At 32.5% G+C, this 25,692-nt stretch overlaps 1 protein-coding gene across 1 annotated transcript; it reads left to right on the forward strand.

The window, feature by feature from the left end:
- Window positions 1-2,206: 2,206 nt before the first annotated feature.
- LOC139523781 (uncharacterized) lies at window positions 2,207-25,369 on the forward strand. The gene is made up of 10 exons (XM_071318038.1): window positions 2,207-2,349; window positions 15,524-15,643; window positions 16,531-16,650; window positions 17,379-17,498; window positions 19,077-19,196; window positions 19,622-19,741; window positions 20,284-20,403; window positions 21,822-21,899; window positions 22,315-22,425; window positions 23,949-25,369. The coding sequence occupies exons 1-10, from the start codon at window positions 2,238-2,240 to the stop codon at window positions 25,160-25,162; spliced, it is 2,235 nt and encodes a 744-aa protein (XP_071174139.1). The 5' UTR covers window positions 2,207-2,237; the 3' UTR covers window positions 25,163-25,369.
- Window positions 25,370-25,692: the final 323 nt, after the last annotated feature.

Here is a 25,692-nt window from a genome sequence, read left to right on the forward strand (position 1 = left end):
AGTGTAGCGAGACTAAAGACAAAATTGACGATTTTAAGCTAAAACACGATACTTTGTCCAATCCAAGGGTTAAAGACCTGTTCGCCCCCACCCCCGAATCCGCTATCTGCCTTGAAATTACGACAAAGTTGAACTTCGTACAAACATCGTAGTTTCAAAATAGGAAAACGAAAGGTTTCTCATTCCTTTTTTTTTTTATCTAAGCTGGGACATAAACTATTTTATTATATTTTGTGTACAACGTAAATCTAAATCAGTGTTTTAAAGTTAGAAAGATAGTTAAAACAATTTCTGGTAATTTCTGCCAAAAAAGAAATGTATCTTAGAATATCCGCATAAAAGAAATTTGATTTGGATTAGTTTCAGACTCAATGGAATTATAACGACTTTTTGGATAGCTATTCCTATAAAAGGACTATTTTTGGATCGAATTTAATGAGGATCATATTTAAGTTAGTTTCAAAACGAGGATTAGCTGATTAGCTGGAGATCAATCAGACTTTATTTAGATGGACGTGTCTTAAAAAGTAATACAGTAGATAAAAAAGAAATTGGTTGGGGGGGGGGGGGGGGATGTTATAATAGAGAAATGTATTTTCTGTTTATTTAACATTTAAAATTTAGGTAATATAACATCTTCCTCGGTTCTTTTTTTTCTCTAGGCATATCATTGAGGGAAAGAAATTCAAAAGCAATTAATCTAATTTAAACTCAATAACCCTTGCAGTTATTTTTCTTTTCATACACCAATTTGAAAGTACACAATTTGTCAAAGTCTTAATCGTCACCAATTAAATAAAAACTGGGAATAAATTTAACGGAAACGATAAAAATAAATACACCACTAAATCGTAATTTTAGAATGAGTCTAAATATAAAAAAAAATATTAATTTTAAACTTACCAAAGTCGTATTTCCCCTACAAGAAACTTTCCTAGGATCAGTGGATTGCGGAATAACGTCCACATTTCTAAAACGTTCACGTAAATTGATTGCGTCATTTGTTAAAACAGTTATTGGCCAATCAAATCGGTATATGTAATTTAATCTGCACAGCACGAGATGACCCAATAACCCGAACTCCTACGTCGTTCGGGTTATTGGGTCATCTCGTGCTGTGCAGATTAAATGGCATATACCGACTTGCTTGGTCAATAACTATAACATATTGTATTATTTTATCTCTTGTTGTGAAACTACATTTTTGGGGGTAATTCAGTAGCTTCAAATCTTCAATATTTCAATTGTTTCTCTTTTTTTTTTTAGAATAAATGGACAGAACCTCTTCAAGGTACAATATTTTTTTATTTTTTTTTTATTTCAATCCTTCAACAGTAATGCTTTTTATCATACTGCAACATACAAGCGAAAATACGAACGAAATATTGCATCTTTATTTATGTTTATTATAACAAATTCTTTTTATTTTATTTAATGGTCATTATAACAGACAATTTGTTGATTACCTTGACTTAGGACGCAAGGTTGCCATATGTTGCTGAGGAGAGCGGGGTATATGAGTGAAATATGGAAAGGTGTATTATGCATAGAAGCAATATGACCGATAAAATATGTGCCATGACCACACCAGACAAACATGACGAACTATTCTTTTTTTAATCACAGCAACCAGATATATTCACGAAACGCTCATCAGCCGTATTGAGTAATCAAAAATCTGTTATTTCTACAGATTAAATCACATCTTTTAAATATATCTACCTGGTAAATTAAGTGGATGTCATGATTTCATAGCATGCTTGCTGTTTGAGTTATGTAATTCTACACCTCTTTCATCTATTTATATCCTATTAGTATATCTTGCACTTTAACGAATTCATGTTCTGAATTAGAGGTATATTAAATCCTTGCATGCGTTAATGACATCAATTTAAAACAAAATTGTTGATTCGTCTTGTATATGTCTGAAGAACGTGTCAAATCTTGTTCAAGTTATTTCTCGGCACAAGTCATGAAAACATGCTACTACTTTCAGATAAACAAACCATCTTATCTTCTTAATTTCCATGATCAACACTGTCTTTAAATAAGTCAGACGAAAAACGTGATATATGTCAGATATTATGATTACGAAAAGAAAATCATTTAAGTACAATTTTCATTTTTGAAAAATAAAATACCTCTTGTCAGATTATTTATGTTAGAGATTATTTTTTTTGCGTTACTATTTAAACATTAACCGGAAAGCACTAACTGCATTTTCTATAAGTATCAACATGCTACCGTCATGTTGTGTACTGGTGTTTTCTCTGTTCCTAAGGACAATATACGGCAAGACACTGACAAATAGTTCTACGCTCGATAGTACTGACGTTAGTTCTACGAAAGGTAAGATCGTTTTACTAATGCAGGTTATTTTTACTATAGACTAGTTTACAAATACATTTAAATCTCAAAGCTGTTTAAAAAAAACAGAGATTAAACTTTGCGATAGGGAGCGCAAAAAGTAATTAGGGGCCAGCTGAAGCCTGCCTCCGGATCCTGGATTTTCTCGCTGTGTTGAAGAACCATTGGTGCACTTGTGCTGTTTTCTGCTGTTTGGTAGCGTTGCTGTGTCCTTGATACACTCCCCCTTCCATTCTCATTTTTATCATCAAATACAGATTTACAAATATATTACCAAAGAAAATTGTATTTGAACAAGTTTTGCCCCTTATTATTCGATGTTTTCTTCATTTAAACCCAACATATTTATAATTAGAATGTGGATACACTTCAGTTAAATCCATAGTTGTCTGATTTTTTAATTGTGTGAATCATGTATCGAGAAATCCATCAATCTTACACTATAGCTAGATGCTCTTTACTCTATTTTATCTTAATATATATGTGTGGAACCCCTCTATATGCATGCGGTGGTACGCATCAAACTCATTAATGTCAATCTAGTGAATATGTTGAGACATATGCAGAGCCATCCATTTACAACCCAAAAACTCTACTAGTAACAATAAACAAACAAACAAACAAAAATAAAAGTACAACATTCAACAAGAAATACATTTATAAACATATCTTTGGTATTTCTCTGAGTTCATGACTTAACGCACCATTATTGATATACCTTTGTTTATCAATATCGTTATGTCTTGAAGAATTATATAACAATCCTTTCGTCAAATATAAACTTTGCACAAAATAAAAATAAAAATGCTTTTTATAGCTGTTTATTGATAACATCATTTAAAACTTTCTATCCAACATAAAACGATACTTTCTTGTATTATGTTTAGGTTTAATCCACATTTGTTTAAAATGAGTAAATGCCTGTATCAAGCTAGCCTATGACAGTTTATTTCCATCCGTTTGATGTGTTTGAGCTTTTGATTTTGCCATTTTTAATGCCCGCGTCACACTGTCCCGATTTTTATATACGATGGACACCCGAATGCTAAAATTGTAAGTTCGTACGAAGTTGGTCCCGATCTCGTTAAAATACCAAAAAGTGACCGAAGCAAGTACGATGAATAATGAAGTCTATACGATGGTGCCGAAATTGTATACGATAGCAAAATATGGACATACGAAGGTTAACCGAAGACGGGTATTTAAGCTTCATATCTCAGCCGTAGCCTACACGATGGATCACGAAGGCTACACGATAGATTACGAAGGCTACACGATGGATTACGATGATGGCGCGATGGCCATACGATGTCTAAAAAATACGAACAGAATTTCGACAACATATCGTTTCTGTACAAGTCTGCCTTGCATGGCGGGTAATCGATTTTTTTGTCGAATTCTCATAAAACTTAGTTTATTATCCCCTTGCCTACTACATGTAAGTTGCGTGTAGATAAAATTGTTATGGACACTCTAGAACCAAAATGCTCAAAACTTGGTATGGTGTTACTCGTTAAGAATATCTTAAGCTCTATTGACTTTAAAGTTCAAAGGTCAAGGTCACAGTGACAGTTGTAATACAAGGCAATATCACCCTTGTGGACACTCTAAAACCAATATGCTTCAAAAGATTTTAACCACATTTGGTATATTGTTCCTCCTTGTAATTATCTGACATTTTTTACGTTCAAGGCCAAAGGTCAAGGTCATGCAGATGGACTTGTTTTTTCTCCTTGAAATAGCATAATACACAGGAAATTGGTTGCTCATTTTTTTACCTGCTGGTTCTAAAGACAATATTAAAGGTATTTCCAGTTACTAAATGTTTTGGTTGATTTCTAAAAAAATAAGTTTATGTATCAAATATGCATATTCAATTTACCATTTTCTGCATGTGTCATATACAAATATAGTGTCCATTTTTCCCCCAATATTTTACATACGAGGGGATGCCACGCTCGGCATTGCCTTGTTTGAACTGTAAAATATGTGCACTAGTCTGAAAAATCACCCATAATTATGCCCATGTTTACTGATCTATCTTAAAGGTAAGGTAATGGGTTCGTTGATCCCTTTTATTCAAAAAGAGCTCTTTCCAGGAGAATATCACAATAATATTGACAAAAGGAAGGATGTGGGGAAAGCAACAAAGGCGGCAAAATATGACATATAGAAAACAAAATGGTTATGGAGTAGACATTCGTGTGACAACAACTCAGACGATACATAAAAAAATCAGAATAATGAATAAAAAGTTGGTTTCCCTATATACGTGTACCTGCAGTGTTGGTGTACGAGGCGCGTTTATTTAAAGGAACCCCAACATGTAATGATATGAAACAATCCAGATGGAAAAGGCTGAACATATCGCTCTTATCATAATTAACGTTTTTGTTGTTGTTGTGAATAGAAGAAATTGAATATGTTCCGACATTGTCTAATATAAATTAAAAACTCTAAATTCTTTGTCACCTTTAATTATATTACTTGATATAAAAAATTGACAAAAAATAACATTTTACTTGTAAAAGTAAATCCTGAGCATGTAATAGCTGCTCTTCTTGTTCCATTTGAATTAATAGAAACAACGCTGTCGCCTTTCTTGTTCTCATAGAATCATATGATATGAGCTCCATGTTTTGTGAACGTCTTTCTTAACTGTCGTATTGGACTGACCAGTGCATATCTCGCATGGCACTTTAATTGTATTTTAGCGCGAAAATTAACTTACATTTAGCTGGATTTATTGCCGTCGTAGTTCCATCTTGTCGCCTTCGTACTTTTATTCGATGGCAACACGACGGGATTACGAGGTCTTCACGAAGTCGTGTTGCCATCGTAAGACCTTCGGGTACCTTCGTGATTCATTCGTGTAGACATCGTAATGTGAAAACTGCCCGATGGAAACGATTGAAACACGAATGCAATACGATGTGAAAAGATGCATTCCCGGTGACATTACGATATTGAGGATGGTGATACGAACTCAATACGAACCCTTAACATCGGGCGCACCTTCGGGGATTTTTTAACATGTTAAAAAATTTAGAACCCTTCCCGAAGTTGTCCCCGAAGGCTAGAAAAAGTGGCCGATGGTTAAAGATGGTTAAAGATGGCACTATGAATAGCCCGATCTGGATACGATCAGCCCCGATTTTGAAAATTTCCATTATCGTGTTGCCATCGGCGTAAAAATCGGGACAGTGCGACGCGGGCATAAGGGACTTTCCGATTTTAATTTTCCTAGGAGTTCGGTATTTTTGTTATTTTACTTTTTTCTAACCACAAATTAAGAGGTGAACCACGCAAATAAATAAAACAAAACATGTATTGCCTTACAAATGCTTAAGAAATTACAATGATAATATTGCTGGAGAAAAAAAATCATACTTGGAAAACCAATATTTATTTTCTAAAAGTATTTGTTTTCTTTCGTTTCTACAGTAAATACATGTTTATCTTAAACTGCATGCTATGTCAATTATTATGGAAACATCCATCTTTTGAAGTTTTAACTGTTTCCGAAATATCGACATCTGCACTTAGCTATCATTTTGCTTTTCTCGGTTAGATAAAACACCACTTATTATTCTATCAATAATTTTAAAGACGTGATAAAATATGTAAAAGTGACTATGCTAGCTATATTCAGTAAAAATATGTTTCTTTCAAAGTCGAACTTATTTCTTTTTTTGTTGGCATATTTGATATGTAAATTTACTGTTCTCCTAAACCGATCACAAATTTAAAACCGGTTACTGTCTTTTACAATCAGTTAATCGTCCTTTGCATTCCTGAACTAGAAATAATCATCTTGCTGCTTATATAGACTGATGATTAATATTATCAAAAATGCATATAATTTGGAAACGTAATGAAAGAAATACTTGTAATGTAACTACTAAGTCATCAATATGTGGACATTTACGCGTTAAATCTAATATTACTATTTCACACATAGGTTTTGATCGAAATATATATAAGCAACAGCTTTACCCAAAAAGATATTTTAAAGTGTAAATATAAAAAGAAGATGTGGTATGATTGCCAATGAAACAACTCTCCACAATAGACCAGATGACACAGAAATTAACAACTATAGGTCACCGTACAGCCTTCAACTTTTAAAGTATATTTTGAAGCTAAACATTCTTTCAGGTAAACATGGTAAACCTGCTGCAAATATATGTTTCAATATCAATGACAACATCTCAAAATGAGGCTCGTTATAACTTACGGTTTGAATCTGGCATAAATCCAAAATGGTAACAATGGCAATCCAATATTATTATCAGTAATGTCAGGTCAGTCATATCCGCATATGGTATTGCTCGTTGTGTAATTTGCTGCGCTTGTTTGTATACGAAAACAATAGATATATAAACCGACCATCGGTATACTACTTGTATATTTAGGGTATCAGCGCAGAATCGAAATTAAAAGTGATATAAACACTATCTCAGAAGTAATCCGTTACTCAACTAGACATTTCTTAAATACCGGTTTCGGCATGAACTAAACTGTTATACTTATATAATATATCATAGTACCGGAATGGCGTTAAATGCATGGATCAATGTTTCACTATATTTCCGATAGCTATTTTTGCCAAGCATTTACCATACGCGAACATTTCACTGTCTATTGAAACTAATTGCATTAGATCGTGAATATAAGAATGTTATTATAAATCAGAATATTATATTTACTAAACATACCTGGTTGTGTTATATAAATGTAAATATTCCGAGAACTAAGCTATGTTTTGCTGTTTATCAACAACTACCAACACCATTATTACAAAATTAATCAACCCTTCCTTAATATACTTATTATAACCGGACATTCACCGCATATTTCCTATGAGATGCACTTCATCTTAATCTTAATTGACTGTACCAAGTCAGGAATATGGCCATTGTTATATTATAGTTCGTTTCTGTGTGTGTTACAATTGAACGTTGCGTCGTTTGTTTTCTCTTATTTTTTAGTGTAAATTGACATTGCGATAAGACGTGTCACGGTACTTGTCTATCCCAAATTCATGTATTTGGTTTTGATGTTATATTTGTTATTCTCGTGGGATTTTGTCTGATGCTTGGTCCGTTTCTGTGTGTGTTAGTTACATTGTAGTGTTGTGTCGTTGTTCTCCTCTTATATTTCTGCGTTTCCGTCAGTTTTAGTTTTTTGTCCATGGATTTATGAGTTTGAACAGCGGTATACTACTGTTGGCTTGCCTTTATAGGTCAGACAATACTTGGTCATGTTTTATGAAGATTTAAGCCCAAGGCGAACGGCTTAAATCTTCATAAAACATGACCAAGTATTGTCCGACCAATTTAGAACATATTCACACTTTCGAGTGACCTAAGAAAACTATCCTTTCCCATTGTAATATTCAAACCTAAACAAGAGTTCACTTTTTATAATGAACTAAAAATAAAACAGGTAGTGATCATTTCAATGGATGAAATGAAATAGCACTGACATAGTTTGTGAAGGATAAATTGTTTTTCTTCTGCTTCAGGTAAAATTTTTATGTATGTATCTTTAGATTTTTAGCTCACCTGGCCCAAAGGGCCAAGTGAGCTTTTCTCATCACTTGGCGTCCGGCGTCCGTCGTCGTCCGTCGTCGTCATCGTCGTCGTCCGTCGTCGTTAACTTTTACAAAAATCTTCTCCTCTGAAACTACTAGGCCAAATTGAACCAAACTTGGCCACAATCATCATTTGGGTATCTAGTCTAAAAAATGTGTGGCGTGACCCGGTCAACCAATCAAGATGGCCGCCATGGCTAAAAATAGAACATAGGGGTAAAATGCAGTTTTTGGTTTATAACTCAAAAACCAAAGCATTTAGAGGAAATCTGACTGGAGTAAAAATGTTTATCAGGTCAAGATCTATCTGCCCTGAAATTTTCAGATGAATCGGTCAACCCGTTGTTGGGTTGCTGCCCCTGAATTGGTAATTTTGAGGAAATTTTGCTGTTTTTGGTTATTATCTTGAACATTATTATAGATAGAGATAAACTGTATACAGCAATAATGTTCGGCAAAGTTAGATTTACAAATAAGTCAACATGACCGAAATGGTCAGTTGACCCCTTAAGGAGTTTCTGCCCTTTATAGTCAATTTTTAACCATTTTTCATAAATCTAAGTAATCTTTTACAAAAATCTTCTCCTCTGAAACTAATAGGCCAAATTAATCCAAAGTTGGCCACAATCATCTTTGGTGTATCTAGTTTAAAAAATGTGTGGCGCAACTAACCAAGATGGCCGCCACGGCTAAAAATAGAACATAGGGGTAAAATGCAGTTTTTGGCTAATAACTCAAAAACCAAAACATTTAGAGGAAATCTGACAAGGTGTTAAATTGTTAACCAAGTCAATATATATCTGCCCTGAAATATTCAAATGAATTGGACAACCGGTTGTTGGGTTGCTGCCCTCTAATTGGTAATTTTTAAAGAAATTTTGCTGTTTTTGGTTATTATCTTGAATACTATTATAGATAGCTTTAAACTGTAAACAGCGATAATGTTCATCAAAGTAAGATCTACAAATAAGTCAACATGACCTAAATGGTCAATTGACCCCTTAAGGAGTTATTGCCCTTTATAGTCAATATTTAACAATTTTCATTAATTTGGTAAATTTATGTAAATTTTTACCAAATATTTTTCTCTGTTACTAATGGGCAAAGTTCATTATAGATATAATTGTAAGAAGCAAGAACGTTCAGTAAAGTAAGAACTTCAAACACATCACCATCACCAAAATACAATTTTGTCATGAATCCATTTGTGTCCTTTGTTTAATATGCACATAGACCAAGGTGAGCGACACAGGCTCTTTAGAGCCTCTAGTTTAATTCTAAAAAGCAACACAATGTTATATAAATCCCCTTTTTGAAATTTGATTTTTTTATAAATATAAAACTCTCTGTCTGAATATTTAAATTCAAACCATTCAACATTAAATGCTTACTTTTTATTGATAAATTTAAATGTATTGTGTTTCTCCGAAAACAATCCTTTCCTTTATATATCAGCAGTCTGGCATTGTGTTTTTTGAAAGAAAGGGGAAATAATTCCCTCAAATGTAAGGTATATAAATTAAATAAATGTCATTTTATCCTTACCAATTTTTGTTTGTGTATTCTATATATGTGTACCATTAGAAAATGCATGAAATTTTGCAAAATTAAAAATGTTTTTATTTTAATCTTTACTCTTTCATCTTTAATCAGTAGGTTATTTTCCCAAGGAAAATGCCTGAGGGGATTGTACACTTCGTTAGTGCAGCTATTAAGAGTTCACTTTCATAATTAACTGACAATGAAAAGTCATTCATGTAAAGCATTTCATAGTGCATGGAAAACCATGTACTATGAAAATTAGAGGGTAAAAAAATGACTTTTCATTGAATGAGAAGGGGTGAATATGTTCTAAGGACAAATTAATGACCAGTAGACATTCAACTTTTCTGTACTTTTCTACTTTATATTAAATCTAACATACCTAACTATGCTCTGCCCCATCGTATGGTGTTTACATATCTCAGTTGATACGTTATGCTCGTGCATGTTCACACTATACGGACTTTTTTACTGAGTGTGAATTCGCATTGCTATAAGACGTGTATTTGTTATCGAACATTCATGTATTTAGTTATGATGTTGTATTTGTAACATTCATATATTTAGTTATGATGTTGTATTTGTAATTCTGATCGGATATTGTTAAATGTCTTATCGTTTGTAGTTGTAATTCTCAAAAAAATAATTTTTCTATTTGTATGTAAGGTAAAGATAATTTATCACCCAGTTCATTTCGAAGATTTTAGTTTAAAGCAACTATATGTACACTATTTATTTGTTTAGAAAAAATACCGACATAGCTAGATAATACAATTAATTATCTAATTACTAACACAGTTCTATATTAATATTCTTGTAATTGTTATAATAGATATCAAATGACACAGTTACAAACCTGGGGTGGTGTTCTCGAAGCTATCCTAAGATTCGTCCTACATGTAAGTCATAGATAAGACCAATTTTAGGATAGACTTAGGACCAACTTAGGACACTCTTTAGTTGTGTCTCGAAGCTATCTCAGATGCATCTTATGTTAGGACGTCCTAAACATATCCTAAGTGTGAAATATAAATATTTTAAGTAATTTTTTCATAAAAAGATTTATATTAATGACGAAACCAATTAATAAAAGAGTTTACGAATTTTATAATTACATGTATAGAATTAAATGCATGATTTCAAATGCAAATAAAATATTGAATCTGAATCTGAATCTATAAAATTATATCAAAAAGGATTGTAATTTAAACTTAAAAACAATTCGTTTTGACATGAGAATTGAATTCGTAGTGTCATCGTGTCGTGAAACACTAAGTTCAAAGTTTAAAATCATGCACAATTTCTTCATATATATATACGAGTTTATAACTGATGATGCGTTTCATTTCATGTTCATATTTACGTACCAGAATGAGCAAAAAGCGAAACCCAAACTTTACGGAGGCAGAGTTAAACATTCTTTTGGATCAAGTGGAGAGCCAGAAGGGCATTTTATTCAGCAAACACAGCACTGTAGCCACACACGCGCTAAAAAAAGAGCATGGGAGTCCATTTGCAGTAAGGTGAATGCTTGTAACTTGAACCATAAACGGACAGCCGAAGAAATAAAAAAGAAATGGTCGACCTACACAAGTACCGTGAAGAAGCAGGCATCATTTGTAAGACGAGAGGCAAAAAAACAAACTTGGAGGGCCCTCCTTCAGATGGTTTGACACCACTTCAAAACAAGGTTGTAGAAATCATCGGAGATACACCGATTGACGGGATTGCTGGTGGAATCGACACCTGCCAGGCAGCTGACAGCCATATGGATCATAGAAGAGAGGAGTTTGAATCCTCATTCGAAACAGGTCCGTTAACATATTCTATATTCACATACATGAATTCTTAACTAATATTATTAAGCAGTTAGCGAGTCACAATTTGTTTTGTTTCTCTATCACTGTCTATTACGGGATATATTTCTAATTTTTATTCTAATTCCTCTATTATGGAATAGATTTACCATTGTCCGTCTGTCCGCCCATACGTCTCAGAGGCAGATTAAGAGGGCCCCCACTTATAAAAAGTTCTAGGGCTGCCACTGCATCTGTCCAAGTCTTGGTTAAGTGTTTGTGTATAGGTTAGTTTCTAATGTACTAGACATGCCAGTTGGTATGACAACGACACTTATCAGTAAATATAATAGATTGGTCGTTTGAGCGACTTGGTTTAGTTCGATATGGTTCTAGCATCGATATGTAACATTTAGTCTGCTATAGGGACTTTACGATAAAGACAGCAAAACCTTGAACAAGATAGACGCGAGATATCAATCAACCATGTTCCTCTTTGAAAAAAGAGAGGAATTTATGAAGATTTCAACGAGGTGCAGGTAAATTAATGTATTAGGACAAGTGCACACTGTGTAACTAATAATATTGGGTTAAACATTATTTACAAACCGTTCTCAAAAATGTCAACTGTCCATTGAAATCTCTATTCACTAACATGTATTTTAACACGTTTTGAATGATACATTTTTTATTTTTCAGTCTAACCTTCTATTACTGTAATTAGTTCAACCAGAGACGATAACAGTATGTTCACGAGAACACAATCATCACCGCACACAAAATCATCAGAAGAATCACTTGTAGAGATAGAACGGGAAAGATTGGCCGTAGAAAAAGACCGGTTAAAAATTGAAAAAGAAATACTAGCAACCGAGAAGCAGAGGCTAGAGATAGAGAAAGAAAATCACTCCTCATCAAAAAACAGAAATACCAACTGTATATGACAAAGTTGAACTTTTAAATTAGCTTGCAGCAAATGGGTATTTCCGTGAATAGGTTAGATGTACCTAAATATTCTGACACTTCTTCCATACAATAAAACGATTTTTTTTCAGGATATGTACTCTTTTTTCTGTTGGTATAAACATTTCGAAATGGAAATGTCAGTTATTATACAACCACATGTAAATAATAGTGATTATAAAAAAGAAAATGTGGTATGATTGCCAATGACACAGAAATTAACAGTATGACCTATACTACGGTTTGTTTTTCTCTTTGACTCATTCAAATTGGTACAAATCGCTAACATGTTTAACCCCACCACATTCTGTATTTATGTGCCTGTCCCAAATCAGGAGCCTGTAATTCAGTGGTTGTCGTTTGTTTATGTGTTACATATTTGATTTTCGTTCAATTTTTGTACATAAATTAGGCCGAGTTTTTTCGTTTGAATTGTTTTACATTGACATTTCGGGGCCTTTTATAGCTGACTATGCGGTATGGGCTTTGCTTATTGTTAAAGGCCGTACGGCGACCTATAGTTGTTAATTTCTGTGTTATTTTGGTCTCTTGTGGAGAGTTGTCTCATTGACAATCATACCACATCTTCCTTTTTTTATATAAGGACGGGTTCTTTTAGGGAAAAAGAGCAATTAACTGTTACTTTTAATTGAACTTGGTACAATTTACATGTACATGTCACTAAGACCCAAGTATACTGTACGGCAACAGTTCAATGTTTTATCTCTTAATAGGACCAATCTTAATACCAAATTCCGGTGCCAACTCTACATACTTCATTAATAATCAATCAATCAATACAGACAAACTACATAGAATTCATTATTTATATCATTGGACTTTATTATTAATTCAGTCAAAACCTTCCATAAATCAGTCTTTCACGAACAATTGCCCCGTCGTTCAAAGGTTCATTATAAGCTGGTCCGGCTATGTGTCCATGGTCAGGAAAATCATTTCTGTCTGCTGGTAAAGGCATTCTGTTATCTATACACAAATTGTGTTGGACAGCAACATCAAAAATAATGCGACAACACATTTAAGCGGAATACACCAAAGTTACTGCACTAGTATCTATACAGCGGAAACGTGCTTTTAACACACCAAAATTCCGTTCGACAACATTTCTTGTTCTTATGTGTGCCCCGTTGTAATTTTGTTGCTTTCTGGGAGTGGGGTTCAGAACGGGTGTCAATAACCAAGGTCTAACAGGGTATCCGCTATCCCCAAGTAGCCATCCGTCTGATATTTTTCGATTCTTGAATAATTCACACACAGTTGAATTAGACCAAATGAAAGCATCGTGGGTTGCTCCTGGCCACTGTGAGACTATGTTAAAAAATTTCAAATTAGAGTCACAAACTCCTTGTACATTAATTGAATGGAAATTTTTGCGATTTACAAAAATATGCTCATCTACTGATGTAGATTTGATCCGTTCATGAGTTCCATCAACGGCGCCTACTACATTAGGAAAGTCTACAATTTCATAGAAACCACGCTTTATTATTTCTAAACTAGCTGCATCTGTAGGCATGCTAATGTGTTGATTACATACATTGACTAAACACTGCGTTACATCTCGTACACATCTTGAAACACTGGATCGAGATATGTCATGCACATCAGCATTTACATGCTGAAAACTTCCTGTGGCAAAAAATCGTAGTGCTTCCATTATCTGCAGAGAAACAGGCAATGCACGGGACCTCATTGTTGGTCAGTGTTAATCATTGTCAAATCTTCTGCACAAATCACAATCTGTACCTACGTATGATATCAAAGTCATCTAAATAGTCCAAAGGGTGCCTTCTTCTCATGAACACATAAACCGAAGCCATATTTGTTAACAAATTATTGTCTGAGACGTGTCCTAAAGTTAGGATAAAGATAGGATGATCTTAGGACACCTAATTAGGTGTCCTAAAGTTAGGACGAAAAATGCGATATATCCTAAGTTAAGAGAGCTTCGAGAACACGACTTAGGACAAAGACTTGTCATAAGTTGGTCTTAGGACACGCCCTAGTCCTATGATAGCGTCGAGAACACCACCCCTGATCTTGAACAGTATCAATTATTTTTAGAAATTTACCTGTGATACAACTTTGTGGCGTTGACCTAGTCGTGTGAAAGACAGTTCGTGGTTCTGTTTTGTGTGTTGTTTTACGTGTTCCTTTTTATTTTGTGGTTAGCATGTCGAAATGAACTAATGTATTGTTTATTTGTATACTTCTCTGTTTTGAATGTTCTTGCATTTATTTGTACTGTATTCCTGTCATGTAATGGTGTCATTTTAGTGTTATATAAAACATTGCCATAAAAGTGCGAGGTTTGGCTAGCCACAAAACCAGGTTCAACTCACCATTTTTTTTATTAAAATGTCCTGTACCAAGTCATGTAAATTGCAGTTGTTATCTTATAGTTCGTTTCTGTGTGTGTTGCATTGTCGTTTGTTTTTTGTTCACTTCACTGTTTCTGTTGTTTCGTTGTTTTCCTCTTATAGTTGGTATGTTTCCCTCGGTTTTGGTTTGTAGCCCGGATTTGTTTTTTTTTCTCAATCGATTTATGACTTTCGAACAGAGGTATACTACTGTTGCCTTTATAGGCAGTAATGGACACACAATTCTAGAAAGGACTGTCTTACAATGCTTAAATCGTTTTTTTTTGTTTTTGTTATACTCTACCTATTTTTCTCGTAACCTTGAATATTGGAAAACAAACTGTGAATGGAGATACATAAAAACATTATTACAGTAAAAATGTTTACCTATGTCAAATGAGTCTTAAAGACAGTAATAACAGTTCAGTAAAGGTAAAAATACAAGTAAGTAATGTTTTCTACAGTAGATGAGCGAGTCGGTATAAACCACGAAAATTGAGGTTGACTCAGGAAAAGATATATGAATTGCAGCATCGTAAATGTGCTTAGAAATCTGTCCATGTTTCAATCGATTGTTTTAAGTAGAGCATTTGCATTATTCACGTATTTTCTGGCGTATCCGTATCGACGTATCGTATAACACGTATATGAGGAAAGGATAAAATATGTCAAGTTGGTCCCGATGAAGATATCTTATGATGCATTTAATTTTAATTTAGTTTTGATTGAGTTCTGGGCTAAATCAGTATTTTATAAAAATCTGCCCGATACGAATACGTCGATCCGTACGCATGCACGTATCCAGATACGTGAATAATGCAAATGCTCTACTACTAGCAATGACACACCTTTAATACAATTACTTCTTTTTTGTAAAGGGCAGACTATCAATTCCTCATGTGAGAATACATATCAGTGCAGTGGCAAGCTGGTTTGTTTGAATGGTCAATGTCAGTGTTGCGAAAACCAAAACTGGAATGGCACAGACTGTACTGATGGTAATGAATCAAACCCTTATAACGAAAAAAGATAAAAAGTTTATATTCATATACACATGACATATCTATAAACTTTATTGACAGAATATACCATAAGTATGTTGGATTACAACTTATCTTCTTTTTCTGTAACAACAAAATGAAGTCCTTTCATTTGAATGATATATTGCTTTGCGATGCACAAACTGAGGGTACTTTTTAAAATACTAGGACCCTGACTAAATTTACATAAACATAAACGACCTTCCAGACGTTAATAAAATGAGTTCAGTCGGCTATAAATATGATAACTGCATCGGAAAAAATTATTTGATTTGATTTAACGTTTAAACGTTCTGTCCCATCTTGAATTTACATTGCGGGCGATCGATACATAGCAGGAGATCTTTCCTCTGTGAATAACTCTTTCTAGTTCATTTTTGAGTTAATGCGACTCCCTCAGGGTTTGGTTATTTTACCTAAATTGGTAACTTCTCAATGGATTAATGCGATTTGAACATCGGTAAACTAATGTTGCGTCAAAATTCAGGTTAATAACCAGTGACATTTTATTTATCCAGAGTTACTTGATTTTCATTTGAGAAAATTAACTTTAATAAAATATAATCTCGCCTTTAGTTTTGAGACCTTTTTAAGCATTTACACGTTGGACATTTTTATATCACATTGCAAAATAGGTCAACAAAAATTTCGTATCAATGACTCATATAAAGATTTATTTCCAGTTTGATAACAGTAGAAATATATTTGCATGCAGTAACAACAACAAAAAACCACACACAACCATAAGGAAATAATAAGATACAACTAAACGTCATATTTACATTCACGTATTATTACGTAAAACTACGTTTGATATGTTTAATATTTGTTATCAATATTTGTAGAGAAAACTTTTAAGTCAAAATGTAAGCATACTACAGAATGTGAGACAACATTGTTTTGTATATATGGTGTCTGTCAGTGTGCGCAAATGCATTACTGGAAAGAAGAAAGTTGTGTAACAAGTAAGTACCACCTTTGTCAAACGAAAAGTTCACACAATTGCGAGACTGCAAATTCATGCGCAATTTTGTTAAATGTTTTGATTTTTAATAATGTTAAGATCCTCCATATGACAGAATCAAATTTGAGAAATCATTGTAAAAGTGATATGCCAAGGTCACATTTTAAGTCAAATTCAATTATCATTGTGTTCTAAATGTACGAAACAACATCCTTCAAATGAGGCCAGTATTCATTATTATGAATGTTATACCGCATATTTGTGTAACGTCGAAAAACATATTACAAGTTACTAATTAAATCAACACCCTTAATTTTAGATAAAATAACATGTCGCTTATATGTTTTTGCTACGAATGGGAAAATCAAACTTACGTTCGTCGTATAACTAATTTGTTGGTTTAGGTACAATCTTCGTGCAAACATAAATAATAAAAAAGTTATTGAAATACAAAGTCTAGAATGTCAAAAATAGATGTTAGAATAATTTATCCTGACCTAATCATTTTACGATTATGTGTCATATTTGATTTGTAATGTTCAGAGAACAATAGAATAGACCATCCTTACTTATAAGGAAACACAAACACGAAGAGTTCTATGTTGCAAAAATGGAGGTAAATATATAGGTTTCTCTTTTTAACGAAAACCTCCCGGAAATACAATTATATTTTAAAATGTAAGAAAACAGAAAGATACCTGTTGCAATTACCACATATTTTTTCTTCAGAAAAGACAGCTAACAACACTTGTACAAATTCAAATGAATGTGGCGTTAAACTTCTGTGCAGAGAAGGGGTGTGCCAATGTCCAGGCAATTTATTTTGGAATGGAAACAATTGTATACTTAGTATGTGCAATCTAGTTATTTATTATCGAACAATTATTGTGTTAGGTGCTTGTAGAAGACGTTGTTGACTTGCAATCATTGAGGCATCAATATAGTTATTTTGATACAAGTTGAATTGGCTTTTATATTTAATTTAGACAAAACCATAGTGAAAAAATACAAATATTTATGTTCCAGACCGTATCAGTATTTGGACCGTACGCGTATGGTCTGGACCGTATGCGTACTTTTTCAAAATACTCATACGGTCGGACCGTACGCGTACGGTCCGACTAATATTAAAAAGTTGGTCAAGTTTATTAGATACAAATGCATATAGCAGATCAACATAACTTAACTCTTAAATGAATATATAAAAGTTCAATGGTAATTAAGATAAACACTTTATATTTTAACTATTTAAAAAAACTCACGCTTATTAAATATGTTAATCTCTTAGTATTTAGCATGTCGATCAATAATACATTTATTAAATAATGATCACTGAATTTGAAGTTATCGGAAGTAAATATAATGTGGGAGGCAAATTTAGCAACTTTACAAAGAAAATCCAAATGCAAAGGAACAAGCATGAACTGCAAACATGTAAATGTAAAAAATATTACGCTACTTGTGGTAGCAAGTATCACCATTGGCGAGAGTACCAAAATAGGATTCAGATATACAATTAAACAAATATTTAATTTCAAGTGTTCGTTTGTTCATTTTATCCATCTAATTGTAATAATAACAATTTGTAAAACTAAAAATAAATATATAATGTTTTTTTAAATTTAACTCATATGATCTAATAACATGTATGGTCAGATCGTACTGGACCATACGCGTATACTCATACGGTCTGACAGTACGCGTATGGTCGGACCGTACGAGTATACGTATACGGTCCAGACCGTACGCGTACGGTCCAAATACTCATATGGTCTGGAACATTTATACAGGGAAATTTGCAAAAGGATTCAAATTAACCTCATTTCATATGATTATGCGGTTACGTTTACTGTTCGAGATATGAGATGTATGGATCCATTGCATATTTCATCCCACAAGACAGCTAGTTCTTTAATAAAATGCATGGAACTTTTCATATTACTATTCTGAATTGATAATTCAAGCGAAACATAGTTTCGTATCTTGAGGAAGCAATATTTCCTAAAACGTCATTCTTTTGTGGAACGCCATAACATCATTTTTGTAACAAACATATGTTAAGCTTTCACAATAACTTAACCATTAAAAACTACTTTTTGTTATTCAAATACTTGTCAACGTTTTATATATGAATGTTAGTTTTTGTTTATTTCAAAAATATATGACAGAAAAAGAAAGTATCTCAACAATATTTTCTAAATGCTATCTTGAACCTGTCTCGTTAGCAATTACTAGTATTGTCCTGATTTGCCCCGAAGCAAGATGGTAAGAGTGCATACCATCTTTTGTTTGTTAGTATACAGAGTCTCTGTTCGTCCAATGCCATTAAAATACATTAACATTTTCATTTACATTACATGAATACAATGCCTTACACATCTTGTCGAATTGAAACGTCATCTAACAGTTGGTTGGTTTCAATTTCAGAAAATATTGTCGGACAATCTTGTAAATCTTCTGTAGAATGTGAAGAAAATCTCGAGTGTAGAGAGTCATCTTGCCAGTGTTCAGAATCTGATTACTGGGACAACTCTAAGTGTTCAACAAGTAGTTATAAATAATTCTTATTATTATTAATATTATTATGATAATTTGTATAGTTGTTATTATCATGAATATTAACAGTAGTAGTAGTATTAGTAGTATTCTTAAATGGCTTCTGCTGTCGATATCCCAATCTGAAAGTAGTTTTGAAAATTACATCTTGCCACGACAGCAATAAACTAAAATGATGTCTGGAATGTGTATGAGACATTTAAACAGTCGAAAGTTAAATCAATATAAATGTGTTAATTATAACAAAATTTATAATGTTTATAACTTTACCTATTTACTAGAATCGTGATGAGAATGTTTTTTTAGGAGATTAATTCTAGTTTCACATATTCCGAGCCATAAAACTTTGGGTTTTTTTTTCACTTTTAAATCGTATGCAGAATTATGCTTTTTTGTATAAACTGACAATCTTTTAGGAAAATCGATAAACGATGCATGTATTGGAGAAGGGGAATGCGAATCAACTTTATACTGTGCCAGGAATGTATGTCAGTGTGCATCATCTGACTACTGGACAGGATCTACATGTTCTATAAGTATACATTTATGGTTAAACTTAAATTTCACTTTGGTTGAATTTTGACTATAACATTGATTATTCGTTTTTGAAGACAAAGCTAAAATCCATTCTTATTGATATTTAGAACATTTATGTATTAATTAATCAATCCTTTAATCTTCATTGAAATTTGCAAAGAAAAACGTATGAAACGAAAAATCCATTATCATATACGAATATAAGTGTTGTTTATTTACCTTATTCATATTTAAGCTCCATATTACAAGAAAAAAAAATTGTTGATAAATTGTGGTTAAACAACAATTTTGATGATGCATGTATATAACGTAATATAAAAATGTATTGTTCCGAGTATTTTCCACACAGATATTATTCAGTATAATCAATAATTCATAATGCATTGAATATTGCAAAACATCAATTACATGCCCATACAATAAAGCGATTTCAGCTTAAATTAATACTATGTTGTACGTGTGGTGTAGGCTTTTATAAAACAGTGCAGATATTTATGAGTTTAATATATATATATATAGATGTGTATATTTTTTTTTTTAGAAAAAAATGAGAAATCTGTCTGTAATTCGTCCCTTGAATGTAAAGCAACATTACAGTGCAGAAATAATCATTGTGCTTGTTGTGAACTTGACTTTTGGAATGGAATAGTATGTGACAAGAGTAAGGATTATGTAGATAAGAAAAAAACACTTAATTTAAGAAAAGATTTAAAAAAAGAATTTGTGGGATAGATTAATTAAAAACACACAAAATAATCCAGATATTCATCCTTCCTCAAAGTAAATGAAAATAAGAAATGTAAGCTTTGGAATATTGTTATATTTTAGACAAACGTATGTACTCCACTTGAAGGCTCTGCTGGTATATTACTGAATATCAATTGGAAGTTTACATTTACAAAACTGAAATCATCTTATAAACATTTTATCCTTAATTAACCCTCTATTTTTAGATGTTACCTTATATATGATTAAAAGGTATAAATTTGTTTTTCGTATGTGGACATCATCTATAGAGCGGAAACATGAATTTAAAAGAAAAATGATTATTTTTATTCTTCTTTTGACTCTCCTATATCACGTTTGCCTCATATCAATAAAGAGTAAGATGGCAAGAAAAGGTCTTTTTCGAATAGATCTCTTTATTTTTTTAACTACTAGATCAACATCTGTTTTACAAAACTCCTATTGGGTAGTTTGACATTCTACACTGAAATTCAGTTTTTTTTTGCTGATCAAAAACATGTAAATCATTTGAAAAGAGATTCTCGTATGAATTTCGAAGTTCAACGATTTTAAAACGAATATTCATGTAATTTTGGTACCAACAACAGTGCAAAAAGATCCCGTTAATCGCCGTTGGTTGATATTTCAAAGGGAACATATAAAAAAGAAACTGTATATTTGTTTATGATTGTTCGGTAAGTTCTCTTTTGGAAAGTGTCGTTAGAGTTAAGATTTTTTTTATTAATATTAAATTTCATATGTAGCACTCAGACTTAATCGTTATATCAAACAGTATTTCGTGATGGTTCGCAATCACTCCTATTGCAACTCATTATTTCTATTCGTTGGCGTTTCATGTAATCAAATTCGTTTGACATCAATAATAGATATTTTGTAAATCTAATTATTTCGAATAAAGGCAGGAGGAAATTCACGATTAATACATTGTATGCATCCGAAGCGCTTTTCTGAATTACCCTTCATCGGGAACGCTTATAAGTACAAAAATACCTTACGAACTATATGACCAAAAGGGATTTTTTTTTATAATCATGCTTATTGGTCTTATCTGAATGCAAGCTTTGAATACGAAATATAATTAACCGTTAAAAGATTCTGATGACTTGAATATGTTTTAAAAAACAAAACAAATAACAAACCCGGGATATGGTCACTGGTGGATACATGTATATTTGTCATTGGCAATCATGTTGCATCACAGTTTAATAAGGAAGAATGAGGAAAAAAGAATATTTTAGATTATATATTTCACATTTAATAATTTTTGGATGTAGCTATCTTGCTTCCTCTATTATTCTTAACCTCTCCTTAATACTGAACCGTATATTTTAGAAAGAAATATTACTTCCCAATGTCAAGAATCAGTCCAATGTCAAGACACTCTTCATTGTATTAGAGGATTTTGCAAAGGTGATGTAACTGAGTATTTGGTAACAAAGAGCATGATTGAAACGTATTGTATTGTATTCAATATTTATCGAAAAAATCTAAATGATTTATCATAACAAATAAAATTATCGGATTCTTGATAACAAGCACATATTAAGGGATTGCAAACACATGTTGAGTTATTAATTTTTTTTCTAGTTTCTGGAAAATTGGGAAGTTGTTGGGTTTTTTTTTTATCATGTTTATATATCATTTTTGTAATTTGTTTTCATAATTTTCTTAGTTTTTTCCTTGGCTCCCTTTTTTTTCTATTTAATCGCAATTCCCGTAAAATGAGTAATATGGTAGGTGAAGTGTAAAAAATGTTTTCATTATTTTTCGTAGTAGTTACCGTCATAAAATGCATTCGCACTGATCTCATGTTATATTTTCAAAGATATCTGTGCGGTTGTACGTTGTATGAATGGTGGCAAATGTAAAACCTCCGAAAACAGACACTGGTGTGTATGTAGTGACGGCTATCTTGGTGACAAATGTCAGTATGCAGGTAATAAAAATTAAGATGTATAGCATGATTCAACAAAATAAATATACATACACATTTATTTTTGTATATATATATATATATATATATAAATTGGTCTACAGTGACGTCGTTCCTAAGTATCACTTTTTGTTTTGAAAGATCGTCGTACGGCAAGCGTAAGAGTTTTATAAATCTGGCAAAAAGGTGCAAGAGTATTCATGTTAAGGGAATATTTTCCCCCGTTAAAATGTTATTTGTATGTGTAAAAAATAGATTTTATAATTCTCCTTAATGAGTGGTACAGATTTTTCACAGATTTTTCGTATTTCCATCGTGTAGTAATAAAAAAGTAGACCGCATATTCTTTATCGTGCTAGGAGATATATATTACGAAATAGCAGAACTGTACTGCCTCCATTAGTTTCATGAAATAACGGCTGTATTTTTGGGCATTTGGTTGATAAACTTTTAGTGGTATACATTGAATACTTATCTAGGTGAAAACAAATTAAATGAGAGGCCAAAAAATCCAAACGAACATTCAAACTAAATCGAAAACAAACACCATGGCAAAGAATCGAGAACAAGTGATTTTTAAATTTATCATTTCATAAGGCTAAAGCAAAAAGTAGTACCAAAAAAAGTAGCCAAAACCACGTGGTCAATTGTGTTTGATTAAGTCATAACTTTTTCGGCTCTAAAATCATAAACACACGCACAGTACATCATCAAACAAAAGGCATAAAATTACATCACAAAGAAGAAACAATCCAGGTGTCAAACAAACGCAGTTAACAGATTAACATAAACATTTGAAAAACGATACGAAATGTTATGTTTAATGGCCGTCATAAAATGAAATACCAACGCTGTTCTCTAATGGTTAAAGGATGTATTGTAGTTAAAATATGTTTCTCGAATTCTTTGACAATTTATACCTTTCTGCACTCATTGTATAAAACAAATTTAATCAACGTGTGGTTGCCGTTGATCTCAGAAGATGAGTGGATGAATTTAAAGGTCATAACCTTAATCAGCTAACTGAATGAATCAAAATATGCTAACAGGTGTTAATGAAATTGACAATTTTGTGAAATGTGGAAGGCACTAGAAGGGGATTTTCGTTTAACAAAATATGAAAATTTATTTTTTAATCATTAGAGAAACATATTCTTACATAGTTACTCGTGGGTTATCGGATTTATCCAATCTCGATAGTTAAATTATAAATTTTAAAGTCCTCTCGATTGGATAAATCCGATAATCCACACTGGTATCAATGTAAGAATCTATATTTACAGCTCCGAGTTAATCCCTGAACCTATGTCTCGATTTTTTTTGATTTTTTTTTTAGGGGGGGGGGGGGGGGGGGCTCGTTTTGAAGGGTAAATGTTAGATACAAATGATATGTTCAAAGTCGCCCTTCTGGACAAATATCACATATAATCTTTAGAAAACTTCAAATATGTTAACTTGAAATATTAAATACATTATAAATAATTATTATTTTGTTTTCAAAAGCACATACAAACATTTTTTTGCAGATGGGCGAGCTATGGATTTCATCGTCATATTTCAGAATTCTCACAGCAACCCCTCACCAAGAATATTCCCCATAGGCAACAGAAGGGGAAAGCTATCCATTTTCTATTTCGCAAATAGTCAAAATGTTTCAGTTACTTTGAATTCAGTCGATAATCATTATATTATTGACAATAACGTTTTAATGACAAATGGTTTACATCAGGCAGGAGTAGAAATACATTCCAATATGCCGATCACCTTATATGGTTTTTTGTTTGTCCGTTCTTATTCCGAAGGGTTCTTTGTTCTCCCAACTCGATATTTGTCAACAGATTATATCATTCCATCGTTCACTGTATATAGCACATATAAAAGCTTTTGTCAGAGTGTATTTGCCTTATCATCTGTGTATTCAAATACTGTAATAGAAATAAACTTTAAAATGGAAGATGGAACAATTTCATACAACAATATACAGTATTCTAACAATCAATCATTAACACTGTTACTCAATAAGTATACAACATTTCAAATTTGGCACTCATCAGACTTAACTGGCACAAGAATCATTGCATCTAAGCCAATTGTTGTTGTCAGTGGAAACAGATGCAACTATATCAACAACAAAGGAAGCTGTCAACCATTCACTGAAATGGTATTTCCTACAAATCAACTAGACAATGTATATGTTATTCCCTATTTGAATTATAGATTGGAAAATACAGTTCGTGTACTTGCTGTAAATGATACAAACGTAAATGTAACAAATGGTAACACTTCCTCTAGAAACGTACTAAAATCTAGAGACTTTCTGGATTATTTCCATACAGCTATTTCTTATGTGTCATCTGAAAGCGATGTGATGGTACATATTTACCCGCATGAACTATTAGGTAACCACGGAGATGCCTTTATGATGACGATTCCTGGTATCAATCAGTACCTGTATGATTATGAGTTTATGGTTCCAACAGAGTTTGAAAGTTTTATTAGCATAACAGTGCCGACAGACTCAGTTGATGGATTTGTTCTTGACGGTAATTTCGTTAATTTGAAAAATATTTTCAGTATTTCTGAAGAGGAACATCACTTTAGTAGTTTCAGTATCCCAATATCTAGTGGATCACATCACATAACACACAGAAAGAAAACACGCTTTGGGTTGTGGATTTACGGAAACTTCACAAGCAAGGAATCGTATGGATATCCAGCAGGAATGGCTTTTAAAACATAAACGGTGCTGATAAATACTAATTTATGGCAAACATTTGTAACTGTTGTATTAAATTGATGTCAAGTCATAACAGTATGATGTATTAACGCTGTAAATTATAATACAAATGCAATTTATTTTCAACCAGTTATTATCTGTTTTTAACTTTAAATGAGAATAATTACTGTTTTCACTGCAGTATAAAAGAAGTATAATCAATCCCTTTAATTTTGTTAATTATATATAATTGAATTTTGGATGTAACGCGTCTTCTGATTGGCTGACGTTGTTTTGTGTATCAGCTCATAGACATAATTTTTTCATGTGACCGTGACGTTATCAACGTTTTTTCATGGTTTACTGCGGTTTAAAATGGAATTTAGAATTACATTTAGTCTATTCGAAATAACATAAAAGGTGTGCACCACATTTTTGGTGTTATTTCTTCATAGACAGAAAAAATATTACAGTCATTCCTTAAATAATTATTTTCATTTTAAAGTGTTCTTTTCCCGTTTGAATGGTTTTACATTACTAATTTTTGGGGCCCT

This window comes from Mytilus edulis, chromosome 5, assembly GCF_963676685.1.
Source record: "Mytilus edulis chromosome 5, xbMytEdul2.2, whole genome shotgun sequence".
Taxonomy (NCBI): domain Eukaryota; kingdom Metazoa; phylum Mollusca; class Bivalvia; order Mytilida; family Mytilidae; genus Mytilus; species Mytilus edulis.

What these genes read in the sequence shown, in the direction of transcription:
- LOC139523781 (XM_071318038.1), top strand. Translation starts at nt 2,238, where the DNA reads ATGCTACCGTCATGTTGTGTACTGGTGTTTTCTCTGTTCCTAAGGACA. An exon ending in AGAAGAAAGTTGTGTAACAA is followed by an intron (nt 16,651 to 17,378) that starts GTAAGTACCACC and finishes TTTTTTCTTCAG; the next exon opens with AAAAGACAGCTAACAACACT. An exon ending in TGGAAACAATTGTATACTTA is followed by an intron (nt 17,499 to 19,076) that starts GTATGTGCAATC and finishes TTTCAATTTCAG; the next exon opens with AAAATATTGTCGGACAATCT.